The sequence below is a fragment of the Cyprinus carpio genome, chromosome A18 (genome assembly GCF_018340385.1).
Source record: "Cyprinus carpio isolate SPL01 chromosome A18, ASM1834038v1, whole genome shotgun sequence".
Classification (NCBI taxonomy): Eukaryota; Metazoa; Chordata; class Actinopteri; order Cypriniformes; family Cyprinidae; genus Cyprinus; species Cyprinus carpio.
The window spans coordinates 15,146,601-15,168,379 of record NC_056589.1 but is presented as its reverse complement, the minus strand read 5'-3'; the positions used below and the strand labels follow the sequence as shown (position 1 = coordinate 15,168,379).

Sequence of the window (21,779 nt, the reverse complement as noted above, 5' to 3'; positions counted from 1 at the left end):
CTATCCCGTTAAGAATTCAAGAGCAGATCATGTAGAACATGTGCTTTATGGGTTTGAATCAGTGCCTTCTACCCCTGTGGAGTAACTATATTATGATCTCACGGTTCCTGCTCTCACCCTCTCCAGTCTGTCACCATCTAGTAAAAGAGATCTTAATCATACCAGAGCGTCTAACCATCCACCGGCAACGGCTAGCAGGTACTCATCTAAGGTTTGTGGCATGTGTCAGACATAAAGAGAGCAGCCCTGGGGTGCGCTAATGTCTTAATTCTCTTCTTCTGTCTGGCAGATGACGGGACAGAGACTAGGCACGACACTGGCCCAGCCACGGACTCAAAGGAATATTGCTCACAGGACAAGGACATAGTGGAGGTGGTCCGTACAGAATACGTGTACACAAGACCTCCTCCCTGGTCTGATGTATTGCCCACCATCCACGTCATCACGCCGACATACAGCCGCCCCGTGCAGAAGGCCGAGCTAACACGATTGGCTAACACCTTCCTCCACGTGCCCAACCTGCACTGGATTCTGGTGGAGGACTCTCAGAGGAGAACTCCTCTAGTCACGAGGCTTCTGAGGGAAACGGGGCTGAACTACACACACCTCAATGTGGAGACCCCACGGAACTATAAGCTGCGAGGGGACACGAGAGATCCCAGGATTCCACGTGGCACCATGCAGAGGAACCTGGCTCTGAGATGGCTACGGGAGACCTTCAACTCCAACAGCAGCCAGGCAGGAATCGTCTATTTTGCAGATGATGATAATACATATAGCTTGGAGCTGTTTGAGGAGGTGAGTTAAGAATAAGGAGAAAAGGAATAATAATCATCTCCATCTGAAATGATACATAAATTGTGTACTGTAACAATTAATTAATGGGTTTTGTTAAGTGACTGCACTTGTAAGGAGTTTAACTTCATTGATAATTTAGTAAGCTCTGTTTGAGTGCTTCAACTGCATGATCATGTGACTTCTGTCACTATTTTGTCACTGTTTACTCACCCTCATGTTTTTCTGTGGACAATACAAGAAGATATCATGAAAAATGTTTCAGCGGTTTTTGTCCATATGAGCTTCAAAAAAAGACATTAAATATAGCATGAAAAAAATCTATACAACTCGACTGGTATTCCAAGTCTTCTGAAGCAAAATACTCAGTTTGATTAACAGATTGATATTTAATTAAATCAAAACATTGATCAATGCACTGACATTCCTCATATGTACAAAAAGCTGAAGCATTCTTCAAAATACTGTATGTTTCACAGAAGAAAGAAAATCATGCAGGTCTGGAAAGGTTTAGAAAGTCAGACAGGTTTGGATCAACATGAAACAAGAAAGTCAAACAAGTTAGTAAATGATGACAGAATTTTTACATTTGTGTAACCATTACTTGGATCTTATAATGCTACAGGTACATAAATACCTGTCAGGACTTTCATAACGTGAAACACCTTTCAAATCCCCTAAATTTTGAGACCCTGCTCTAAAAAGAAAAGTCATTGATGGTGGGTGGTAAAAAAAAAAAAAAGACCAGGTACCTACTTCAGAAACACTAGCAACAGAAAACAAAAGCTGCCATTTCTGTTGATAATTGTGGTTTATTCAGGGCTCCAAGCTGCGACTAAAACAGTCGCTTTTGGGTCATTGAATATTGGTTTGAGAGTGGGGTTTTTTTTGTGGTGGCCACTGGCGACTACCCGCCGAAAGCTCCTCAGGATTTAACCGCTAAAAAAGTTTTTCTCAGGCGGATGATTTGCTTCATTCTAGCAGCGCCCCGTCTGTGATAAAAGGAACTCGGGCCGAAGGTTAATACACACAACTACACCGAGTGTGGACCTGCCGCGTGTACAACAGCTTTCAGCCGAGATCGGCCCATAGAGGAAAAAGCCGTCTGTCAGCCAGAAGTGTTTTGTAGAGTCGGCGTGGCTCTGGCCCATTATCTTCTCACCGATGCCGAGACTGAACCGACAGAGACGCATTTCAGCCAGAATCAGCCCGAGTGTTATTGCTATCTGGGTATATATTTACATGTTATAACTTAAAAATTTGAATGTAATGCCTTTTTCCTAATTGTTTTGCGATCAAATCTTTTGTTATGTTCACGTATTTAACTGAGACGATGCGCATCAAAGTTTTAGTGGAAAAAGAGTTTCAGACAGTCCTCATCTCTGCCGCACATCAGTGCTGACGCTAGAGCTGTAATCGGGCCATAAAAGTTAGGCCCGACAGGACCCGAGCCCGACACGTTTCGGCCCGAGCCCGACAAGTACATTTTGATTGACAGCTTTTTAAAAGCCCGAACCCGTTTACAGCCCGACATAATTCAAATGTGCGCACACACACAGCTCTTTTTCCTTGTGTCAAGAATGAATCATTTATACATGTTTTAACATAATTTCTTCATAACTAACGTAGACTAGACCACTTGGAAGTTGGAATAAAGAAATAAAATAAGTCCTCTGCAACATCGTAACATCTCAGCACTCTAAATAGGCATAGGCTCATTTAGCCTATAAATAGACCAACGCACCAATAAAAACGAGTCTTTTTTTAACAAAATTAAGATAAATTTTAAATTAAGATGGGTATTTGGCAATAACGAAATTAAGATAAAGGCTCCGCCGGATTTGCTTCGCCAGCAGCTGACATTTTATAAAATAATAATGCCAATATTAGCGTAAATACTCTGTCCACATTATGCATTTAAGACTCAATGAATAATTAGTTATCATTTGAAAAACCTTTACTCACAAAGATTAGGCTAAGCCTACATGTTTTTGTGGAGGAAAATTGTTGAATCCACTGTAGATGTCTTCAGCGCGTTCCTGCGCTCACTGATGGTGCGTCATTATTCTCATTATAAACATGGACAAAACTTTTCCACACTTAGGCTTTGCTTTAGTTGCTGGTGCAACCAAAACGTAATCGCCAGAGGCAAGCCTCCGTTATACCTACTCAGCATACATTTTCGCATCTTTTTCGCGCTAATCGAAACGCATCACATGACCGCTTGTTTACCTCACAAAGCGCAAGCCCGAGCCCATGTAAGATGATATAAATTAAGCCCGAACCCGACCGAACCCGTCGGGTCCCGTCGGGTTCGGGCAAAGATCTTCAGCTCTAGCTGACGCACACAGTCTGATAAACGCAGCTCCGCTGTGCAGCGAGAGAGACATGACAGAGACGTAAGAAGGGAAAGTGCAGAAAATACAGCGTCTATTTCGTGCACAACTTGAACAAACTAGAACAGGCAAAGCTGTCAGCTGTGTGAATATTGGCAATATCGTTAACAATTCTCGTTTATAATAATTACTAATATGGCTTCTTCTAAACAAGATCTTGGTCTGTGTTATTTTAATGCGTGAACTTCATTATTTGAAGTGCAACTGCCGTCCAGTAATCACAAAAAGCTCTGTGCTTTGTCATTTTTTAATAAAAAGTACCATCTTTAAAATTATTCCGAATTCATAACGAAATTCAAACAATACAGTTATGGCGCTCCTTAATGCAGCAAGCGCGGTCGCTTTAGCGCCTCAGTTCAAGGGCAAGTGAACCCATGTAATCTTTCTCTTTAATAATATAGTACATAATGAACACGAATTAACATCAAAAGGTAGGCTATTTTATAAGAGAGCCTACAGTACAACTTACTGAAATGTCTCATGTAGGAGGAGCCCAAGCTACACTCAGTGGCCATGATGCTTATGCTCCATGATACTGATACAGATTCTGTGTAATGAACAATTCTTTGTGACTGTAGATTTCAAGCTGGAAAAGACATTTAGTTCCCACTTTAAGTGAACCTTAGTTCCCAGGTCATCTACAACATTGGTTCCCAACCTGGGGTCCGCGCCACCCTCAGGGGGGCGCCAGAGTTCACAGGGGGGGCGCGGGAGCGGATATGCTTTGAGGTGAATAAATATGGATAAAATGTTCTACTAATAATTTTATATAAAAATATTTTTTCAAAGTTTTTAAAAAATCATATGCTAACAATGCCGATTTCAATTACAATTTCGTTATTTCAAGCGCGCTCATAATGTAAGAGACGCCGGTGCGACCACAACAGTGCCCAACATCAAATGGCAAACATAATGCAAGCAGAACGAAACTGCTCGTTATTGTGTGGTTGACGGACCGTTTATCAGTTTGGACCAGTGCAGCGCGAGCCGATCGTGATCATGCGACGCTGTTACTACACAGAGCTAATAAGAGATCCAGTAAAGAAAGCATTTGAATTTGCTACAGAAGTAATAACATCGCTGCGAGATCTAGAGAGAGACATTCACATTTCTCCGTTATTAACGGATCAAACAGCGCGTGGAAACCAGGAAGAAACATTGTGCCGCGAATGAACTATCCAGTGTCCAGATCTGCAACATTCACCATGGATTTACTGTAGTAACACTAACTGCAACCATGAAAGTTTGGCAGGAATAATAGGCTATAATGCCTTCAAGTAACATTACGTCGGTTTAATTTTGACATTATGAATACAGTTGTTGCCCTCAAATGTTAATCTGAAATAAAATAAACCTTGGTTTATAACTACTACAATATTTCATTTTTTCCAAGAAGCTGTTTTGTTTTATATGCTCATAAGAAGAATCAATTATAGCTCCAGAATTACTCAAAGTAAAAAATATCACACTTTATTATGTTAGTTTTAATATATATAAAAAAAAGAAATCAAGGAAATTTCTCTGGCATTTCTTTCTTTTTGCTGTATCAAAAACGTACCGAACCGTACCGTGACACAAGTGTATCGTATCGTACCGAACCGTGAATTTTGTGAACCGTTACACCCCTTATATATATATATATATATATATATATATATAAGTGCTGGGGAAAAAATGAATTGCATCCAAAATAAAAGTTTGTGTTTGCATAATATATGTGTGTGAATTGTGTATAATTATTTTGTATATAAATACACGCATATGCATGTATTAATATAATTTTTTTTGCATGTATATACTGTATATACATTTATACATAATTTATATTATATATAAATAATTTATATATAAATAAATAAAAATATTAAATATATACATGCATATGTGTGTATTTATATATACAAAATAATTATACACAGTACACACATATATATTATGCAAACACAAACTTTTATTTTGGATGCGATTAATTTTTTCCCAGGGGGGGGGGCATGGATTGTTAAATATGTACATGGGGGGGCCTCAAGGAAAAAGGTTGGGAACCACTGATCTACAAGATGGATTAAACTGCTGATAAAGTCAAGAAAAGATGAGACAGAAACACATGACAGTATGATTGAAATGTTGAAATGTAAATAAATAAATAATAATAATCGTAAAATAAATAAAACACGTTTATTCTGTGGCACCTAAAAAATTATTTGGCTCCTAAGTTTTTTTTCTTATAGGAGCCAATGGCTCCTTACTCGATTTTTTTTGTTTGGAGCCCTGGGTTTATACATTTTAAAAGATTAGTATTCATACTTAACATACCTTCAACAGCATGGTACTTTCCATGGACACTGTAAAATGAAGATTTTACAACTCACTCATTTGCCTTTTTAATCAGGGTTGGCCTTGAATAATATGCATTGCCTAAAAATGTTAGCCTGAATGCACTGTAAGTCGCTTTGGATAAAAGTGTCTGCTAAATGCATAAATGTAAATATATTTCAGTACATTTTGATTCTCTTATAAATTTTAATATGGTAATCACTTTGAAACTCTAGCTTCCTAACTCAAGCTTTCATTGAAGTTATTGTAACTTTGTTTAATGCATATTTAAATTTTTAAACAAATTAGTTTGTGATCAAGCTATAATTAGTGGACCCTCGCAGTACCGCCGCAGATCACCTATGGTCTGTGGACTTTGTTGAAAATACTTTCTCTAAATATTAAATCTTTTAATATAAATTATTTTAAATAAAAAGTTTTTATTTTATTTATATATATATATATATATATATATATATATATATATATATATATATATGCATTTGGCCTTGTTTAAAACAACCATCCCTGCCAGGGTGAATTAATTATTAAACTCTTATTAAAAATGCTTAGGCAGGCACTCTGAATGACAGGGTTTATTTACAGATGCTGTATATTTTTTACCCCCGTTCTCCTGGCTTACTTTTTCACTATTGACTCTGTAAGTGCTCTGAGCTCAAGGAAAACGGGCCACTTTCCCCTCTCCTTCAACATGTCCTATTCTGAATGAGTCATCTGTATGTACGTCTACTGTAAGTCAGGCCTCCTCCCAAAAATGTGGATGAGAAAAAATCAACTTTACAAAAATAAAACAGAACATACAATGCAGTAATAAAAAGCATAGTGATGGGTAACCGCACAAAACCCAGGAAAATGTCACATTATAGAAGACAGTGCCTCTACATCGCTGTGATTGGCTGATTACTCTGCTAATGGAATACTGCCCACCTCTGATGCTTGCAAACGGTTCACAAATCAGCCTGAGTAGGTCAAGCTGGTGGAAAGACTGATTCATTACTGACTAAACATCTGACCACTAGGACATCAGTCACTCTTGGCCACATGATGCAAACCCTAATATAAATGATATTAATTTGAATGAATTGCTCATGCATTGAATTATAATTTTATAAGACTCGTTTCTAGTGCGTGACAAAAAAGTGAAATATTATAAACACCAATTTTATTTTGACACAAATAAATAATTAGATTCTATGCTGTTACAGTATTGATGCCGATAAAAATTGTTAAAATATTATCTATATATCTACTGTATATCTATATATCTGTTAACAGTGATATTCACCTGACTGTCTTTTTATATATATAAAAAAGTAAATGTTAGATGTATAAACCTAAAGAGAAATATTTGCAATCAATAAATTCATATTTACTGCTATAGAGCTTTTTACAATATAAAATATATATTTAAGTTAATGCTGCTGACAGCCATAAACAAAATACATTCTTAAAAAAATGAAATTAATTAAATTATTTTCTTTTCTCTCAAGTGTTCCAAAGATCATGTAGCACCCCCTTGCATCCCCAACACTGGAAAACACCTGTGCTAATATAAACATAATATTATAATTTAGGTTGCTTGTTGAAAGTAAAACGTAAATGTTGTTCCATAACCTGGAAACTGCATAAATGTCAGATCGAAAAGAAGAAAAAAATTAACCGTTTGTCAAGTTAAGTCCATTTCACACCATCTATAGGTTCTCTCCTTTTCTTCTGTTCAGAATTCAGCGTGACGCACTTTAAATGAGAGGCAAAAAGCAGAAAACAGCCGTTCATTATGCTAAACTAGGGCAGCCTAGCTTCAGCAGCCCTCCCCAATGACAGATAGTTTAGAAAAGATTAATGTCATCCTGAATCTGCAACGAGCATGCATCCTTTTTAATACTTCCCATTCCAGTTGTTTTTGTTCCCACCAACAGGTACAGAAAATGTCCCTCTCTTTCTTTAATGAAAAATGGCAGTGGCACAATATAATATTAGTCACTGCGGAAGTAATCAGATTGAGGGTGAAATTTTGGCAAGGACTGAAAGGTTCACAGTCAATTACTTGAGCTACATTTGGATCAGTGTGGACAGCCAGTAACAGTTCAGTCAGCAAAACCACCCTTAATCAATTTATTTATTTATTTTTACAAACACAAAGTGAGCGAGTGGTTTTCATAAATGAGAAAGAAGCACTGTGTTCCTTTCCATCTACAGTCCTTTTGTGTTTTTTTTTTTAAAACCTTCCCTTGGATACAGTGGGCGATGCATTATGGGTATAAAGACAACTGCTTCACTCGCCCGCTCTAGCCTTCACTATTCATTAGGCAGTTTCCTTTTATGATGTGGACCACTTGCGCTGGGCGGCACACAAAGCATTTGGAGGAGTGTAGGGAGCGTTTGAAGCAGGAAGATTAAAGGAGAATCTGTCTCTTTTTCTCTCTCTCACTTGTTCTCTGTCTTTCACTGTCTTGCTTTTGATTTCTATTCAGCTCCCGTGACCTGCTCAGGATGAATCCTCCTGTTAAGATCTATTTGTTTGTATGTCTGATTCACCACACTGTCCAAAACATGATCCTAGGCTTGTGCTGTCACTTTGAGAAAGCACACTATAAACAGCAGGTGAACTGATATGGACATGATGAAGGCATGATTGTGGCATGTTTGTACAGCAGGGCTAATACCCCCTGGATACAAGGCCCTTTTGATTTTATTTCAGTCCAAGACTCAAAATAGAAACAAAATGCACTACAGCAACTTTCCTAAACAGCTGTGCTTATGTCCCTGAATATGGTGGCATTTTTTTGATTCATGACTTGCATGCAATGACAAAAGATAAAATTTCAGGTAATTCGTTTAAAGGGTCATGAAGCCCCAGACTACTTTTTCTGAGATTTTAGCAGAGGTGTTTGTGTTGCACATCATAGAAGACAATGTTAGCATCCGATAATTTTAACTGTTGGAGAAAACTGGTTAATTTTAAGCTTAATTTTTGCGCTGTTTTCAACTTCCGGGTTTAAAATCTACATTGTGTTGACGTCACAATTTGTGATGTGGCAATGGACTATAGTACATTGATGATGTGTCAGTGTCTATTAAATTATTCATGAGATTATTTATTCTTTTTTTTTTTTTTTGGTTTGAGGTTTAGATTGTTTATTCACAACAGCATGTGTTGATTTGCTGACTGACGTTTCAGACTGTGAGATGACATTGTGCACGTTAACTGAGAGAAACGTTCATGGATCAAAGAAGAGTGTTTGTTTTTGCTTTGTAATAAGAGTTCGGCACAAACGCGATTCATTCATTTGGCGAGAATAACTGTCTTTACAGCTCTCTGTCACACAACCTGTCAAAAGGCTTATATAAACGCCACAGATTAAGCCTTAAAAGTTCTCAGAGGTGCAACAGCGCGTTCATATATATGTTTTCGATGCAGAGTGCAAATGGCTATTCATTTATTTGTGTTTTTAACTCAATGGGAGCAAAATGAAACAGTCTGAAACTGAAGCCATGTGTGTTGTCTGTCTTCCCTCTTCCCCTTCCTCTGCTCCGCTGCGCACCACGCCTACTTTTTTAGCATTTTTTAAAACTGTGGTGAGAACTAACCAGTGCTGAAACAGGGGGTTTAATGACCCTTTAAAAAAAGCTTTTTACCAGGACAGGTAACACATTTAAAACTACCCTTTAAAAGTATGGGGTTTTAAAGGTGAGGTATGAATTTTCTGTGCTAGTAGTGTCACCTAGCAGAATTACAATTTTATATGGGGCTTTAAAAAAAATACTCTTCTTTCTTTTCTGCAGATGCGATCAACTCGTAAAGTATCAGTGTGGCCTGTAGCATTTGTTGGAGGTTTACGATACGAGTCTCCAAAGGTCAATGCAGCAGGAAAAGTGTACGGGTGGAAAACAGTATTCGACCCTCACCGGCCCTTTGCCATCGACATGGCAGGGTTTGCCATCAACCTGCGACTCATTCTGTTTAAGCCTCAGGCCTACTTCAAGTTACGAGGGGTGAAGGGAGGCTACCAGGAGAGCAGCCTTCTCAGAGAGCTGGTCACTCTCAGTGACCTGGAACCCAAAGCGGCCAACTGCACTAAGGTGAGGAAACATTGTTCTGACTATGCCATTAATGACTCATCCTTGTGTCCTTCTGACCCATGTGCAGTTTTTCAGGAGAAACGCAAACATAAATTTTGGGTGATTTTTTTTTTGTTTGTTTGTTTTCCACACAATTGATTTCATTTGCTAGGCATTTGTATGCACAAATATGTGCAAGAGATTTGTGTACAAAAGTTTTCCACAAACAAATCATGATTTACGAATAATTTTCATTCTTAAATTTATTCCAATTTTATGGAAAAATGTAGGAACAACCGAAACCACACATATGCAGAAAAAAAATCACTTATTCCGGGTGGCCTTATAATCATGTTATTGTCACAATGACATCAAAATTGATATCTTTATTATTGACTTATATTTAATTTTAGTTTTTAGTTTAATTTAATATTAAGCTCATTTTTAATACTGCAGCACATTTGAACCATAATTACCCTGACTACGTGCCAAAGCTGACATTCTCCCATTTTCCGTGATATATAACACATTTTTAAATTTTTAAATTTTTAAAGTTTTGTAGAATAGGTCTGTTTATTATGATGTGCATCACCAAAAAGCATAAAAACTTTGAAACGAATGGGGGGGGGGGATGACCACAAGAGCTTGATTGTAGCAGTTTGACCCTTTGCCCTTAGACCCACCTCCCTTAGTTTCTGTTGCTACGTCGGACAAGCCATGGCGCTCTTACGACACATCGTGTTCTCAGTGAAAAATACATTGAGGAGCAAAAAGGACAGTGACAACGCACTGACAGACAAGACATAGCAGTTACTTTTGGTTAGGGATATGCTGGTATCAAATTTTCCTGTTGCGTTTAATTGATAATGCTTTTACCACGGTATACGGTATTATCACGGTATTGAAATTTAGTTTCAAAAAAGTATAAATGTATATAATACAGTATAACAAGTTAAATAACTTTTTTCTACAAAACAAAAATAACTGAACATTTAAATACAATAAAGCAATACAGAAAAATATATAAAGTTAAAAGTTTTACACATTAAAGTGCAAAAGAACTATAAAGACCAATAGGTATCACTTTACAATAAGACCTCATTAGTTAACCTTAGTTAATGCATTAACATTCAAGGCAAGGCAAGGCAAGTTTATTTATATAGCACATTTTGTACACAATGGTAATTCAAAGTGCTTTACATAAAAGAAAGTAAAAAAAAATCATGAAGAAAAATAATCACAAAAATAAAACAAGCAATTTAGGAACTTTGAAAATGATTTAAAAATTGACTTAAAAAGAATTTAAGATAGTTTAAAAATAGAAAATGATTTTACGTAAAATACAGTGCAATACATAAAATATTAGGGATGCACCGAAATGAAATTCTTGGCCGAAGCCGAAGCCGAATAATAATGAAATGCTTGGCCGAATAGAATTATTTGCGCAATTTTTTCACCAACACTAGAATTTTTTGAACATTCCAGCAAATATTATACAAACAAAGCACAATATAACTTAAAATAAATAAATTAGTAAAAAAAATAAATAAATAAATAAATAAATAAATTCCGGCCATCTTTGAAGCCCCCCTTCTTGAATAGCCTATGTTAGGCCTATAACTGACTGCTGAAAGAATGTAACTCTGTATGTCTACAACACAAATGTGCATTGAATAGTGCAAAAAATTTGGATGAACCCACCAACAAATGAATAACTGTCCTAGACATAAGCCTACTTAGCCTACTTCTTCAGGAAAAGTGGCAGGGTCTTCTTTATGAAAAGTAGCTTCTCTGCTTTCTCACATGAAAGTCGTCGGTTCCTCTTCTCATCGATGACATGAGATGCAGCACTAAACAGTCTCTCACTGTCGGTGCTTGTGCATGGAGCAGACAAGTACCTGCAGAATAGTTGAACATTTTTATTGCAGTTTTTCTGACAGTTGCTCATTTCAAAACCAACAATGTCTTCAAGATAATGAAATGGTTTTGAAACCCAGTGTAGGCCTACTATTTTACTACACTGAAAATAGTAAAATTTTCACAAAATACATAATATAAAATATAGGTAGTAACACTTTACAATGTTTGTTAACATTATTGCATGAACTAACAATGAGCAATACATTTGTTATGGTATTTATTAATCTTCGTTAATGTAAGATAATAAAAAATATTTAGTTCATGTTAGTATAAGTGCATTAACAATTTTAACAAATAGGCCTACCACTTTTGATACTTTTTAATTCAAAAATTACAAATCTGATACTTAATTTTAATACTGTATTAGTAAATGTTAACATTAAGATTAATAAATGAGTTTTAATAAGGGTTTTTCATTGTTAGTTAATGTTAAAAATAGAAACTACTTATAAAGTGTTACCATAATCCAAAATATAAATAAAATCTTAAATTAATTTCCCATACAAGTAGCCTACCTGCGTGCCATCTGTGCCAGGTCCGGAAAGCGGCCTTGATTGGTCCTCCAAAAGTCGAGAGGGTTATTGCTCCTGGTGATGGGGACTTCTGAGAGATACCCATCTAACTGTTGAGCGGTCGAGCTTGTCCTCTGTCTTGCAAATGGGTTATTCTCTTGGAGGATCTCATCGAACATGTCAGACAGTGAGACTGTGCGCGGCTCATCTGTAGTACGAGCCCGTTTACTCTCTGCGCTGTTTTCATCTCCTGCGCGCTGTGCATCACCTGACCGTCTCCATCACCTAGCGGCTTTCCAAAATCCAACTCGGCCTGGATCATTTCTCGTGTGCGCATCTTTTTTTCCCCACATCCAAGTAATGATCTTTATATCGTGGATCAAGCACAGTCGCGATGCAGTACAGGGGTTCTGAGTCCGCCTGACTAAATCGTGTGCTGACAGCTTCTAAGAGCGCACTTTTAGTTGTTTTCACTCCGTGGTCTGTTTCAGCCTCTTTGTTTTAAAAGACGCTTTAGTGCTGCAAGTAAGGGTATGACGTCTGCCACAGATGCATCAGATGAGCTTATCTCTTTTGTTATCTGCTCAAAGGGGGCGAGAAGAGAGAGAACGTTCTCGATTAACACCCACTGGTATGCGGTGAATGTCGCGGGCAGGTCATGATCTGCTATGTATGTAGCCAAGACTCGCTTTTGCGCAAAAAGGCTTTCCAGCATATAATATGTACTGTTCCACCTTGTGCTCACATCTTGTTGGAAACGTTTTTTGTGGCATTCCGAACTGTTCTTGGATAGATTGTAGGCGCACATAGGCAAGCGGTGAATGTTTAAAATGGCCAACAATTTTCCTGCCTATCGCTATCACATCTGCTATACTGCGCTGACTCAACAATCCCTCGTTGACCGTCAGTTTGAATTGTGTGTGCCATACACCGTATGCCTTTCAGATTGCTATCTTCCATGGCTTTAGCCATATTTCTTGCGTTGCGTTGTACCACTGACTACCGCATGCACTTTACGGGGATCGGAAATCAACATCCTCTACAACGCCAATGGTTGTCAAACACTGTTGGGCGAAGTCGCCTCAGATGGATGTCTACAGCTGTATGTTGCCGTTGTCCCCTTCCCGTGTCTCTTTGTACTCTGCATGTATGTTCGGGGTGTCTTGATTTTGTGAACTTTGAAGTGCACATTTTTGCAATCTTTTGTAGCTTGAAATCTTTGCTCTTTCTCGACACTTTAAACTGCTTCCACACTGCTGACATGTTTGCTGCATTAAACTCAGCATACTAGTGGGCGCTCAAATCCGTCATGCTCCTAAAATATCGGCCTTTTTCTTATTTGGCCGTGAAGCTGAGGGCTGCAATATCTGTAGCCAAAATTCTCATGGACGTTCAGTTCGGAAACAAGTGTTATACATGCACAGCTAAAGGTAAGCAATAGCACACGTCTGAGAAATGCGGTTCTACTAGGGATGGTGCAACTTTCGATTTTAACAATGTGTTATTAAATATTGGAATACCTAAGATTTGTTCACAGCATTGCGCTTCATGACAGGTGGAAATTCATCAACCGTAAGCATCAGCATCATGATCAATATCCAAAGACCAAATTATTTAGATGCATCACAGGCATAAATGTCCTCAAAATAAGTTAGTTATTGTGGCAGAATGTTGACTTACAAAACAAATAAGCTGTTCTTGAAATCTGGTGATGCCACGAAAAAATTCCTACAGAAATCCAAACCCAGCTAAAGGCACTGATCTGACTGCCACTCATGTGGATTGGTTTTAAGGTGTGTTTGCACTTTTTCTAATGGTAGAAAAGTTTCTGAATCAGATCAGACTACTTTATCTTATAGATTATGCAACTTTAGCTTGGTTTTCACAGGCGGGGTCACATATGTCACAATAAAGAAGAAAAGAGCATCTTTTGTTTCATGCCGATTTTAAGATTCAGTTGTCACAGTGGTTGCACCAAGGATAAGTCTAAGTCTAGTTGAAGCAGTAAACATTTTATTAACAATAACTCACATTAGCAATCACTCAGGAGAGAGATCAAGACACAGGAACAGAACAACCACTTGAATCTGATGTAAGTATGGAACTGGGAACTCATAAAACTAAACCAAAAAAAAAAATAAATAAACCTGACATAAATTTTATACATAGATATTTCACCTTAAATATGTTTTATCTTGTACAACTAAAGAGTAAGAAAACTCGACTTTGTAAAGAAAGTCTGAACAGGAAAGGTTGTAGAAACCCTTGTATGTAGGTGGCTTGGGCATATTTTATGCAAATGCCTAAACTTAAGCATGCGGGCACTTATTTAGAATACTCAAAAATCATTAAAATTACAGTAAGGTTAAGAACAAATTTGTGAGTGGTAAAATAGGTGGACATTTTTCAAGAGAAGTTATCCAGTGCACACACACACACAAAAAACAATTACACAGTTATTATTGAATGAGACTAAATGTTTTTCTAAAAGTCAGCATTTTGAACAATACAAGGCTAGATAAAGAACGTGCTTTTATGTATAATTGAACTACTCATTTAATACATGAAGCCAAGTCTCTTCCTAAAAACACTTTTCACTTTGAAAAAAAAAAAAACCTTAAAAATGTAAATGCATGATATAATGGCACACAAGCCTGTTTGTCCGTATGAGACTTGTGTGTATATGCACATAGAAAAAGGAACTGGCTATTTGATGTTTTAACTGGTGATTTGTGAAGGGACTGACTAATTGATGTTTTAATTGACGTTACGGAGCTAAGGAATGCCTTATTTAAGACGAGACTAAACCAGGATTTAACCATTTAGAGGCAGACAAAAACGAGAGCCGGTTGTTTTGTTTGCTGTATGTTTTAGAAAAGGTGTAGAAGAGGTTCCATGAAGTTATTTCATGAGCGAACAACTCAACAGATGCACCATTATTTCAAGTGTGGACTGTTAACCTGCCAATAGCAGCCCACATGGAAAGTAGGGCCTCCAGACCCATCTCAACACTATTAGAAATTATTCACAAGGCAATGAGCAGAATGACAGTGGTTTCTGAAAAACAGCAACAAGGGAGATGAAAGAGAAAAGATGAGTCAGTCTTTCTACATCTGGACATTAACAACAATTTCCAGGATATGTACTGAGGCAGATCATTTTTTGTACTGATTACTTGATGGCATTAATAGGTAGAGTAAAATGTAATGCACACTGTCTCTTTTATCTCACTGCTATACCAAGAGACACATTTAGACAAACACACACAATAGCTATAGTTGATGTATATTTAGGCACTTCAGATCTGTACAGAGAGAGATGTGTGATGGAGATGTTCTGCTCTCCATGTGGATCACCATGCTAAATTTGGAGATGTACTGTGGATGGTACACTGTTGCTGAGGAGAAACTTTATATCTGTGAGTGTTTGTGAGCACTACCGTGTAGGAGGCGGCTAACAGCAGATGATAGAACAGGGAGTGAGCTTACAGATAAATAGAACAGACTGTGCAAAAACTGTTCTAAAAACAAGACTCAACTAAAAGAACAACTTTAAAGTTAAGTCAATAACAAAGAAGATTGTTCAAGAACAGAACAACAAAACAAGCACAGGGAACTAAGCAACAAAAATGTCTGAACACAAAATGAAGGCACAAAGACGGGCACTACTGAACGGTATTCATGTTGGTTTTATATGGTTTAAATTTAGTATGGTTTTGAATTATATGTATACTCACTGGCCACTTTATTAGGTACACCTTGCTAGTACTGGGTTGGACCCCCTTTTGCCTTCAGAACTGCCTTAATTCTTTGTAGCATAGATTTAACAAGGTGCAGGAAACATTCTTCTGAGATATTGGTCCATATCAGCATAATAGCATCAGATTTCCACCACATCCCAAAATGTTCTTTTGAAGTGAGATCTGGTGACTGTGGAGGCCATTTGAGTAACGTGAACTCACTGTCATGTTCAAAAAACCAGTTTGAGATGATTTGAGCTTTGTGACGTGGTGCGTTATCTTGCTGGAAGTATCAAAAGATTGGTACACTGTGGTCATATAGGGATGGTTATGGGCACTACTCTAGGCTGCAGCATTTAAAAAATGCTCAGTTGGTACTAAGGGGCCCAAAGTGTGCCAAGAAAATATCCCCCACCCCATTACACCGCCAGCAGCAGCCTGAACCGTTGACACAAGCCAGGATGGATCCATGCTTTCGTGTTGTTTACACCAAATTCTGACCCTACCATCTGAATGTCGCAGCAGAAATTGAGGCTCATCAGACCAGACAACCTTTATATATTGTTCAATTTTGGTGATCCACTTACAAATGGTAGCCTCAGTTTCCTGTTCTTAGCTGACAGGAATGGCACCCAGTATGGTCTTCTGCTGCTTTAGCCCATCTGCTTCAATGTTCGACATGTTGTGTATTCAGCGATGCTCTTCTGCATACCTTGATTGTAACAAGTAATTATTTGAGTTACTGTTCATTATCTATCAGCTCAAACTAGTCTGGCTATGCATTTTCCTCTGACTTCTGGCATCAACCAGGCATTTTTGCCCACAGAACTGCCGCTCATTGGATATTTTCTTTTTTGCACAATTCTCTGTAAACCCTAGAGATGGTTGTGTGAAAATCCCAGTAGATCAGCAGTGTCTGAAATACTCCTACAACCATGCCACGTTCAAAATCAGTTAAATCCGTGCTTTTGACAGCAGATTGTCTTGACCATGTGTACATGCCTAAATGCAATGAGTTCTTGTCATGTGATTGGCTGATTAGATAATTGCATTAACAAACAGTTGACCAGGTGTACTTAAGTGGCCGGTGAGTGTATGCTGTGTTTTAATTAATACAGAAATGAAAAACATGCTTATCATAGATGGTGTATTAATTGTGATTTTAATGTATTTTTTTTTTTAAAAAATGAACATAAATAGATCCAGACTATTTTTTTTAACATGATCTAATTTACCCAGCTACGAGAAACTGTTCATTATCAAAAAATCTAATTCGCTTCTCTCCACTACATAAACCATAATGTTTGGGGTTTTTTAATTACAGATTCTTGTGTGGCACACACGGACAGAAAAACCTGTCCTGGTGAACGAAGGAAAGAAAGGCTTTACAGACCCAAACGTGGAGATCTGACATCTGCTTCAGTGTAGGTAATAAAAAAAATCAATCTGTTCAGACTTAATCATCTCGGGTGTCACTGAGCAAATATGGGGTCATTGTAGGACATAAACCATGTGTTTGAAATGCATCTGGCCCTTCTAAGTGACAGAAGCATGGCTTTGTACACTGAACATTCTCCTTACTTTGTGTTGCAGGGAAGCTTCCAGAAGGACCCAAAAGGGGATTGCAGGGAGATATTACCTAATACCACATTTTTGAACAGTTTGGATGCTTTTTCCTGTAAACCACAACTAAACAAGCTCAACAATATGGACCTATTATTCTAAAGCACAGATTAGTCTTTTTTTAAGGCAATATCATCAGTATTTTGCAAGAACAAAACCAGAGAGCACTAGACAGAAAGGAAAATGTTATGTAAATTGATGAGGGAACATATGAGAACTGCTAAAACTCCTCACTTCCATGGATTTATAAACTCTGGATGAAGAAGAGACACAAAAAATGGTCAAAACAGTCTCAGAGACTGACCAAGAGCGAACAGTCATCCATTTATGAACCTTGATGTTCCTTCATGTCTAACGGATTGATACATAAACATTAAGAAGGGAATGTCTTCTTTTTACATAATGTATTGTATTTTAAGTTTATGTTTTTGTCGTTTACATTACTGTCTTGCTAGCACAGCACTACTGATATTTTGCCTTAGTTCAAATTCAGCATCACTTTGCAGTATTAAACCAGTTCTATCATATACCAGTGCTAGCTGATATACTGGATTTAGAGATTACAAAGTTGTAACACAGTTCTCATGACTAAGACCTAAATGATATGAATAGCACTTGAATTTGTTCCTGTGCGTCCATTGTTCCTGTTAGGACATGCGTTGTAAATATAATTTAAAGATGAACAATCAGAGACTTTAAAATAAAGTGTTCTAGCATTCAACAGAACAAACAATGTAACTACTGTATTTGTACTTCTGTTTAAAGTAAGAATCCATAGTTTATATTACAACTTCTATAAAACTTCACAAATGTTCACAGTGGTTATACCAAAGGAGACAGAACTGATGGGTAGGATTTCACAATGTTAGTATTCAATATTAATTGGGCTAGTCTCAGAGAGCAGCACAGAGCTCGCCTTAGTAAATATTCAGATGTATTTATATGTCAAACCGAAGCTTTGGGCTTTGCAGAGGGGATCTGTCATGAAGACATGTTGCTGTACTAATGAAGCTAATACTGAGACACCTGGGAATCTAGAGTGAACAAAATGTCTTTGCATAAAGCAAAGCTATTTTCTTATATCAAAAACTGTGTATATTGAATATTTAAGGCACATCACTGAAATTGCATGTGCAAAAAATCTTAACCTGTACTAATATTATGATAAATCTAGCTTGATTATCATTACACTAAATTAGTGAATTTAAGCCACCTTTTCACTGCTTACGTCAGATTATGGACCCAAATTTGTTAGCAATGGTTCTCCATTGGGACCTCAAGTGATACCATTGGCTTAAAGAACTTTTAATGGTACTCTCTTTAGCGCCGGATTACAATTACTACAAAATCATGTTATATGTCATTCGAAGTCTGTTTTAGTAAGCTAGTTAGACTAGCTTAGCAAACAGATTAATTTTATCATTTTATTAAAGGATGGCTTTGCCAATTTTCAACCAGGATTGCATCATTACAATGTTGTAATGAAGTAGTATACTGTATGTATGGTTAATAACCAAATGACACATTTTGCGTCATTCGACAGACATTTCCAGACAAATAAATGGGGATATCTGGGTGCAGGTAACATGGAGAAGGAGTACAAATCATGTTCATTTACATATACTAACAACATTGTAACAATATAAAGCTGGTTGAAAATTGCGTAAATTGAATTAATGTAAACTATCGATAATTAAAAAAAAAAAAAACTCTGTAGAATAGGCATCAGTAATAAATAAACATAATTATTCACGCTGTTTCTATTCTCCAAAATTAGTCTTTTTACTGCATGTTTTCAGCTATTCATTAACTGTAGGGTAAACGCTTGTGCTGTTACGCTTCTTTACTGGAGACGTGAACAGAAACACGGTAGCTTCACAAACAAATGCTATTCCAACTCCCAATAGGGGAACAAGTGCGTAGTCAATGAAAAGGTGGCTTTAAGCCCAAAGTATACTCAGCTTTTTATGCATATGCTAAGATATGTGTACAGTGTGCTTGATGTGAATATCATAATCAACATCACTAAGTATTTGCGCCAAAACCCAAAGTATACTTTGGGGATAAGTCCAGAGACAGCAACAATAAACAAGCACTTTAATGAATACATACCCGGCACTCTTGTTAAAATGAGTACAAAGACAAGTTTATCGGTCATAACTTCTGGAAAGAAATGGCGCAGACACTAGACAAGAAAGAAACATTCTAGTGTGCATGTTTGGAGTATATTTTGAAAGCGTTTGCATCAAAAATAAAGTATACTTTGGGCTTTAAACTGGCTTAGAAGAAGCAACTGTACATTGCAGCCCTCTATAATGAACACACTGTAAACACTTGTATCATGAAAAATACATATACTTCTTAACCCTGAGCACAAAAGTAAAAAAGGAAAGAAAGTAAGCAAATAAGCAAGCAAGCCCTCCAGTTGTTTCATCTGGAAAACACATTTACGGGTAGATGTCGGGTTATTTGTGGCTATACATAAGCAGTGTTTATTTATATTTTACATTATAAAGCACAAATAGTTCATATGTTTGACCATAGAACATTATTTGAGGAACAGAAGTTTTCCTCTCAGTTCATTCTCGCTTTATTTGGGTGTCATTGAAAGATTTGAAAGGGTTAGTAATTCTTGTACTGTCACTTTAACAACCCATAATTAGCTCATCAATCAGTTTTAAAGCATAGGGTGCATAGCACATGTTTAATGGGATAAAACTTTTCAAACTTTGATGACATAACCACTTCCTTCTGGGATGTGATGGATTATGGCTGTAAGACATTTAAAAAAAAAGCGACTCCTCATTTCTTTGTTATTTCTGAAGTTTGTGCGAATCAAAGTCTTCTGTGAGCACACACATAATAACACACAGCTCTGCGCTCTTATCTACGGCTAACAAAGTACCACAACCCTACTGAGTTTCAAAAGCCTCTTGAGCTCACGGAGGCCTTCAAAACGGCCAGACAATACACATGCAGACTAATGAAGGACAGGGGACTGTCATTAAACTGAAAGACTGAATTTTTTTACCTTCTCTTTTATTCAGTAATTAGCAAGGCAATCAGTCCATTAAAAGATGAAAACCATAGAAAAACGAGGACATTATTGTAGCATTTAGACTGTCTGAAATGCAACCATTTTTATGGAGACACTTGCAGTAGCTTTAATTTGATTCACATCTGTGTTTCCAGTATTTCATTAGTCTGTGGTTCATAGGGGTCAAATTCTCTGCCAGGTTTGTTTTCCTTTCATGCTCTTAAAAACCACATCCATCCTTTCTTTCCACATTCACCTCCAGAGCACATGAGTGCATGTATACTAACTGCAAGACAATTACCATGGCACCTGTTAGTTGCTTAAACGGTGATGCTGAGATAAAATTGTTTGCTTTAGAACCAGAACACATAGCTGAGGCAAAGCCAAGCAAACCATAAAGATGACATATGAACATGTGAATTCATTCGTCAAGAAATTGCCTTCTAGCCTGTTTCTTTTTCGCAGCTGCATCTGTTTTGTGTCAGATGCTGCTACAAACTCCCCACTTTATGTATTGTTGAAGAAAAACAACTGTTGTACGAGGTTTATGTATTTATTCTATATTGACATATTTATGTATTTATTTACATTACAACGTCTTTTCTTATGGAGCTGAACTTCCGCTTAAATATGAAATGCCTGTGTTTATTTCATGAAACACTGGCTCAGCTCACAAACAGCACAGACCCATTGTTGTTTTCTCATATTGCTACTGAACTGGGACTTGATTGATGACCTAACAAAACAGGCGGCTCATTAAAAAGCTGTTAACGAAACCGATGTAGGTTATGACCTCCGACACAAGCCTCCAGTAATCAAGGACATCTCTCCTGATTTCCAATCTGATTCCGAACCACATTAGCACCGTTGTATAAATATCCAGAATCATGCCAGGCTGTTTGGTCATCTATTTTTGTAAAAGTGATCAGGTTTTCCATTTTGCCCACTGAGTACTTTGCTAAAAATTAGTATGTTTGCCCGAAAACACCCACCTTCATCTTCCCTCTTGCAAGACGAAACATTTCTGCATGTTGCTCTTGTAAATGTTCTTCTTTTTGTTCCACGGATCATCTCCGAACGAAAAAGATTAAAAATGTCAGAATATAATAAATGTGTTAGGAAAAAAAGAATGTGTTTTGAGTTATTGGATGTGTATTTCAATGTACATATATATATATATATATAAATCATTTTGTTTAAACGTGCATGTCTTGTGCACATCTTACCACTTAAGCCAAGACACTATACAAGCAAAACCATTGTTTTTTTTTTGTGCTGTTTTTTATTTTGATTTTTTTTGGTATTTTGTGTTTTGATTTTTGTGGAGAAGAAATCATAAAAATATATATTTATTTGTTTTT

General features: G+C 37.1%; 1 protein-coding gene across 4 annotated transcripts in view; it reads left to right on the top strand.

The window, feature by feature from the left end:
• The window catches only part of LOC109110628 (galactosylgalactosylxylosylprotein 3-beta-glucuronosyltransferase 1-like), a 45,454-nt gene extending 23,915 nt beyond the window's left edge, over window positions 1-21,539 (top strand). For 2 of the 4 annotated variants that reach the window (XM_042775113.1, XM_042775115.1), the window contains 5 exons: window positions 127-198; window positions 290-798; window positions 9,312-9,608; window positions 17,083-17,186; window positions 17,352-21,539. In XM_042775113.1, coding sequence (XP_042631047.1) covers window positions 127-198; window positions 290-798; window positions 9,312-9,608; window positions 17,083-17,169 — 965 coding nt within the window. In that variant the 3' untranslated portion in view covers window positions 17,170-17,186; window positions 17,352-21,539. The remainder of the gene's footprint in view (window positions 1-126; window positions 199-289; window positions 799-9,311; window positions 9,609-17,082; window positions 17,187-17,351) is intronic. The other 2 variants (XM_042775114.1, XM_042775116.1) reach the window with 2 other exon arrangements.
• Window positions 21,540-21,779: the final 240 nt, after the last annotated feature.